This window comes from Blennius ocellaris, assembly GCF_963422515.1.
Source record: "Blennius ocellaris genome assembly, chromosome: 10".
Taxonomy (NCBI): Eukaryota; Metazoa; Chordata; class Actinopteri; order Blenniiformes; family Blenniidae; genus Blennius; species Blennius ocellaris.
In genome coordinates, this window is record NC_137659.1 from 1,628,520 (window position 1) to 1,635,840 (window position 7,321).

At 37.3% G+C, this 7,321-nt stretch overlaps 1 protein-coding gene across 1 annotated transcript in view; it reads right to left on the reverse strand.

The window, feature by feature from the left end:
• Window positions 1–3,540: 3,540 nt before the first annotated feature.
• The window catches only part of LOC308135085 (receptor-type tyrosine-protein phosphatase mu-like), a gene marked incomplete at both ends in the record, with an annotated part of 158,752 nt that continues 154,971 nt past the window's right edge, over window positions 3,541–7,321 (reverse strand). Inside the window, one exon of the mRNA XM_080502958.1 lies at window positions 3,541–3,594. Coding sequence (XP_080359084.1) covers window positions 3,541–3,594 — 54 coding nt within the window. The remainder of the gene's footprint in view (window positions 3,595–7,321) is intronic.

The following is a 7,321-nucleotide window of genomic DNA, read 5'->3' on the forward strand; positions in this document are numbered from 1 at the left end:
GCAGCGACATCACCGTCCGTCCAAACAGATATAAACAAGGAGGAAACTATATTAAAAGGATGTAATAATAAAAAACCGGGAGCATTTGTGTTGTAATGTAGCACTTGTTTGTTTGCTTGTTGTTCTCTGACCAAGCCTATTATTTATTCCTCTCCTAACAGGAGAAAAACACCAACTATGAGATTTTTGCAGTCTTGAAATGGAATTATATATGAATGAATAAATCAAAGATCTCTTTGTACAGTGCATGGATGTAGTATTTATGAAATTATGTCAGTTTTTCCACTGATTCATTAGCGGACCGACATTGAAATAAACGGTTTTATTCAATTCTAGGTTAAGGGGTGATTTAAAAAAAATTAAAAATCCCATTAATCCCAAATTTATTACTCATATTCACACTGACGGGAAGTTTCGAGTCGCCAATCAACCTCTAATTCATGTTTTTGGGCTGCAGGAGAAAAGTTAAACTGTAAACTAAAGCCTCTGGAATCAAACCGGTGACTGTCGAGCTGTGAGGCGACAGCACAAACCTCTCCCCCCCAATCTGTGAAATTATTAACGGCTCTTAAAAACAGACTGTTTATTTGGAAGGTGACAGTCTCACTTCCTTTACGTCTAATCGCAGCTCCACTTCAGCTCATTTGTTAATCAACCATTAGTGGATGATTTATGTTTTTTTTTTTTTTTTTTAACTGAGTCCTTGACAAGCTTTTAAAAGGTCAATCTTTGATTTCACTCTAAAAAAAAAAAAAAAAAAAAACACAAGCGCAGGTCTGTTCTTGATGATCAGTTGGTAGAAAGACTAAAAGCCTGGTGTCACTGCACATTTACAAGATTAATTAATAGCAGGAATCTAAAAGTTTTGGTTTTGATCCCGACTTCTCAAAGTCGCCGTACACTTAACGTGAAAAATGTGCAGAACTTTCGTGAAAAAGGGGATTGTGAGTCGGATGAGCGGAGACACGCAGGTTCTTCAAGGTGAAAATGATTGTTAATCTTTTTTTTTTGACTTTTTAAAGTACTTTTATGTTGGATTACATCCCACACTAATTCTTAAAACCTTTTTATTTAACCCTTAACAACGTAGCATGCATTGCAGGGCTGCATTAACTCTTTCAGATTTCTGATTTGCATTATAATTAATAAATAACGCGCTGAAAAGGACATTACTACAGACGCCAGAAGTATTTGCTCAGCTCTCCAAATGATTGAAATGAGGTTGTATAAAGTCAAGCATGCAGAGGACTGGTAATGTTCTTTTTAAATAGTTTTTTAAACATTTTATGAGAAAAAGCAGGTGCAAGCTTCCAGTAATTAATTTCCTTTGCCACTAAAAGTTGATTTTATATATATATATATATATATATATATATATATATATATAGTTTTTAAAAATATATATATATTTATTGGTTTGTATGTATTATGTATGTATTTTACCAATATTTTGCAACAGCTACCTGTCGGAATTGCGTGAGATTTTCAAGGATGATTTGTCATCATCCAAGGACCAATCAATTAGATTTTAAGATGTTAATGGCTAATTGTTTCCGAATAAATCCCCCAAAAAACGGAGAAAAAAAAAAAAAGTCCCATACAAAGCGGATGAGAGAGGCGCCTCATAGAGATCAAAGGAAAGCAAAGTCTGTTGCCATGGCGACGCTCTCTGCTCAGTGTTTCACAGTGATGTAGCAACCTGACAGGCCAGTTAGCATTGAAACGAGCTAACGGCTAACATGCTAGCGATGCTCAATCGGTTACAGCCAACAAATGCGACGTTTAGCTATTAACTGCGCTCTACCGAGTGTAGCTCTAGTTTCAGATCGTCGCTAAAGGAAGCGGACACGTCTTCTTCCTTTTGTGGACAAAATAAATGCAAGATATGCTTACCTAACTAATCTGAGGTCATCTGTTTGTTTTAAGCAGATATTTTTGATCGCCGATTAAAAAAAAAAAAAAAAACAATAGTTCTATTAAGAACTGAAGACTTGGTGTGTTTAAATAGATCATTTGGTGGAAGGGAGGTTTTAGTGTGGAGTTGTTCTTTGGCCTCATAGTTCCAGTCAAATTAAAAAGAAAAAAAACAACACAAAACTCTAAAAGCATTAGAACAAGACATTTTTGTCCACTTCCTGTTCCAACATGGCTGCAGTGTCGTTGCCAATGATTCACACGGTACACAATAAAAAGCACATTTACAACATAAGTCATATCTGGATTTAAAAACAGATCAATTCCCACAGATTTTCACATGGTTTATTTATCGGTATGTAATCAGTGTCACTGAATACATAATTAGGCCGACGCATGAAATTCACGTTAGGCGACGAGCAGCAGTATTGTGCTGAAATGACCTTTTATTTTTTCCCCCGCAGGATTTAAGCTCACAAAGTTCACTGTAACAGTGTTTCCTGCCCACGTAGTGGTGATCAAAATACGATCGTTTAAAATAAACGCGACACCTGCTGAAGTTCCCTCACCTCTCCAACAGGTGTCGCCCCCCCCCCTCACAAACGAGGCAGAAATAGATCCGTTGTTTAGAATAAGTAGATATATTTATATAGTTTTTTCTTTACAATGGATTCACTCCATCATACAAGATGATCAAAAAAACCAAAAAAAAAGTTAAAAAAGAATAAGAAAAAAACCCCCAAAAAACAGCACACAATACAGTCAATAAACCAAACCTATCGAACACATGATTGTCACTTAATGCCAGTCACAAAAAAAGTACATACTGTGAATAAATAATCTACAGAAATATGTACAATATGCACAACGAGAATTCAAATGGAAGTGCAAATAAAGCTTTGGATCCCTGATCCCCTGTACAGGAAATAAGGTAAGCAGATGTAGACCGAGCCAGTTTGCCCCCCCCCTCCCCGCCCCCCCCCCAGACATACAGTGAAGCGACAGGAGTCACAACTTTACAGGACATTTAAGTAACATTTAGGCTTCGGGCTCCTGCGTTTCGTGACATTTTAATAATGAGCAAAAACAAGAAACGGGAAGTAAAATGGACACGTTACGTTATGTACAGTGTATCGCATTCCACGCAAAATAGCATTTTTGACGCGTCGTCGTCGTCCGGTGAGGATCAAGGCAACAGATTCACGGGACGACAGGCGGCTGGAGAGAGGGAAAGAAGGGATCCGGGGGGAAGAGGAGGCAAGTCACTGTAGAAGAAGAAGAAGAAGAAGAAGAAGAAGGAGGAGGAGGAGAAGAAAAAAAAAACAACCTTCCTCTTTGTGCTCCTGCAGCTGCGATATACAAACACTATACACCTCTGCTACCACCACCCCCCCCCCCCAAACTGAGACCACAAAGAAGGAAAATGAAGAAAAGGAAGCTGGTCTGAGGAGCTGCATGGACGGAGGGACGGAGGGACGGAGGGACGGACGCTCTGCAAGGCGTGTGCACCTCACGCCTGCAGGGCCGGCGACACGCTCAAACGCTCAACGCTCACACTGCGCTCGTCTGCAACGTCCCGGGGCTTCGTCGGCGTCGCGGGTCTGTGCTGCTGCCGCCGCTGCCGCTTTAGCCCGAGTTCAAGTACTCCAGTGCCACCTCGTAGCAGAACTTGTACTGGTCCTGGAGGACGGGGAGACGCAAGGGACGTTAGAGACGAGAGAGACACAGTCGAACACATTTGTAGAGTAGTTAAGTCTATTAGATTATGGGGAGGGGAAAAAAATGGGGGGAAAGAGAAAGGCAAAAAAGAGAATAAGAAAAAAAAATTTTAAAAGGGAAAAGAAACAATACGAAAAATTTTAAAAAGAGAAAAAGAAAAAACATTTTAAAGAAGAAAAAAGTGAAAACAGACAAAAAGAAAAATGATTGTTCTATAAAAAAAGAGAAAAAGGAAAAAAAGAGAAAAAGAAAAAAATGGGGAAAAAAGGAAAAAAGTGAAAAAGAAAAAAATGTAATAAAAAAAGAAAAAAGGGCAAACAGACAAAAAGAAAAATTAGTTTTATAAAAAAAGAGAAAAAGGAAAAAAGAGAAAAAGAAAAAAATGGGAAGAAAGGAAAAAAGTGAAAAAGAAAAAAATTAAATTAAAAAAGAAAAAAGGGCAAACAGACAAAAAGAAAAATTATTGTTTTATAAAAAAAGAAAAAAGAGAAAAAGAAAAAAATGGGAAAAAAGTGAAAAAGAAAAAAATTTAGTTAAAAAAGAAAAAAGGGCAAACGGACAAAAAGAAATAGTTTTATATAAAAAGAGAAAAAGGAAAAAAAGAGAAAAATGGGAAAAAAGGAAAAAAGTGAAAAAGAAAAAATGTAAATTAAAAAAGAAAAAAGGGCAAACAGACAAAAAGAAAAAACAATTTTTTTAAAAAAAAAAGAGAAAAATTGGAAAAGGAAAAAAAATAAATATAAAGGTTTATTAGGAGACCAAACCAAGTTTTCAGTGCACGGAAATGAACATTATCCAGACACCGGACATTTTGGCTTTTTCCTGGTTTTATGTGATATTTAAATTTTCAGAGACACAGAATTTTATGGTTTTCCTGATCTGTAAAAGCCATAATCTTCAAAATGACAAGAAATAAAAGCTTGAAATGTTTCACTCTGTGTGTAATTAATCTATAGAAAATGAAATCCTCTGATAGTCACAGTCATGACAATTAAGCAGTCGTCTGAAGGTTAAAGTTAGAAACAATAATTAGAATAATGCGACAGCATTTCTACTTTTTACTCAAGTATATTTCAGAATTTGACTTCGTCTACATCAGGGGGGGTCAAACATCAGCAATGTTGAGAATATAGTCATTTTCTGTACTATTTCTTTGTGTTTTTGTGTGAAAATATAGACATTTTCATCACATACACTCGGTGCCACAAGGAAGAGAAACAATAAAGTTTAAATCTATGGGTTATTATGGCACTACCTTACTGAGAGATGAACTAAAACGTGTTTGACACCTCTGGTAACGGACATCCATGGGAATCCCACCCTGTTCCAACACCTTCATGTGCCATTTACACAAGAGGAAACATGTTCAGGATCACACATCTTTCAACACTTCTACCGAAAAAAAATCTATAACTAATTCTCGCTGGATTGGACGGACGAGGCCACATGTTGTTGACCATCACTGTCCTGCTATATAATGTAGAGGAATACAAGTCCTTTTAATATAACTGAAAGTGTTATGTGTGCAGGGCTTTAATTAAGTTTATTTACTAAAATAAAAATGCATAAAGCGACTTAATTGACTGAAATTGGAAAATATAGAAACACCAGCATCTATTACAATGTAATTCTACTTTAATAATGAACCTAAGTACTGTTTTCCTACAGCCTGAAGGTATAAAGTGTCCCACTCTTTATAAAGGATGGAATTCGACAAACACAAATAAAAATATTACAGAAAACTTATTAAATGAGCTTCAAGTAGAAATGACTGATTTGCTCAGTATGTGGGAAACGACATACTGAGCCACTACGCCAAGAATGACAATATTTAGATATTTGGATCTAAACTCCCCGGGAGCTGATTGGTCGAATATCTTTGTCAAGCTATTTGGTGCACGTAATGACCAATATGTGGTTAAAAGTTTCAAATGTGAGTCGTAAGCAAGAAAGCGATCACAAGAAATCTGCGTTACGAAACACCGCCAACAAAGCGTCGGTGGCTAAAGAAACGCTAAGCGGAAGAGAAAACACAAGATACTCAGACTCCAAGAAGCACAACAGGGAAAAAGAAAACGAAGTGTAAAGGTCAATACTGGACTATAAACAATGAGCAACGTGTAATTATGTCTTGAAGGCTTGTACAAATATGAAGGCATCTCCCACGTGGCATTATTTAAAAACGAAAAAAAAAAAAAGTGTTTCTTAATAAAGAGTTACGATAAACGATTGTGTCTTCATTTAAGCAAATTAAGCATTAAAACAAATTCAAGGATGTGGAGCAGAGCCTCAAACCCGACAAACCTCGTTTACCGTTTTATCTCCATTTTCAAGGTTAAATATGTTTTCGCGCCTCCAGACAAGCGGCTCTACAACTTGCGAAGGTTTGCGAAACCTTTGTCCTCGATGGCAAACGCAAGCTTTCAGAATCCTCCTACACACGAGTGAGAAGACTCTCTCCTCCTCAAAAACACACTGTGCTCTTTCTCTCTTTCCCTTCTTTAAATAAATATCTATTATTCTATCTGTTATTCTGGTCCGGAGCAGAGAGTTCTCCAGGTCCTCCTCTGTTGACGGGCGCCTGACGTCCATTAAGCTGCTCTAGTTAGTGACTTGGTTAGCGTAATTGGATTTTTTTTGGGACAAATTGCCTTTAATTACATTTTCGAATTTATCCAGAAAAAACATTTGAGCATTTCGCTCAGCAAGATTAAGTTAAACCGACCAGCAAGACGCTCCAATCCAGCCAAACCAAGAAAATATAGAACATTTCTAACTCTAGAGATCCGAGTTGAGATATCGGCGATGCTGCCATGAAACTTATTTAACCCTCAGTGGCTCAGGGGTTATAAAAAAAACCCAAACATCTTGGTATTTCACTGTATTCTGCCTTTATGTTGATATCATAGTCATTTTATTCAGTAATCTTTGTGAAAACAGATATTTTCACCATGTATTAAACTTTAAAAGTTTAAATTTGAAGGTTATTATGGTTATTGTTCGGTTAAATTAGGCCTGTAAAATGTGTTAGGACAGTCTAAACTGAAAAGCTCAAGTAACTTTACCTCATCTCCGACATTCATCACCTGAGATTGTCGTAGTGTTTCATTGTTTTTTTGTTGTTGTCGTTTTTTCTTTTAACATATACAGTACATTCTCATCGCGCGCAGTCTGCGCCACAACAAAGTAAAACATTGAAATGCAAATTTCAAGGTTATTTTCAGCTCGAGATGAAACTGGGGCCCTGAACCAAAACGCGTTTGACCGAGTTAAAGGGTATTTAACAGTGAAATCTATTTATGGGGCTCCGCATGTGACGGAACAAGAGAACACAACAGAACGTTTCATGACGACTTTAGACCCTTTCAACTAATGAGATCAAAGGCGTTGGAGACGGACGGCGATCGCAGAGCAACAAGCCTCCCAAACTGGGCTGCGACCACCGGCGAGTGTAAAAAAAAAAAACCACACGTCTTGATTTAGGACTTGCGGCGCGATCTGCTGACTACGACAGAGTAGAAGTGAGCGAGTTTTACCATCGGGATGATCATGACTCGCTTTTGAAAAATGTGCCAGAGGAGTTTGAATGATGTGGGCATTTATCAGGGACGGAGGAGCAAATAATAAAAAAAAAAAAAAGAAAGAGGATGTTGCTGGCATTATAGGAAATGTACGATTCAGCGTTTTG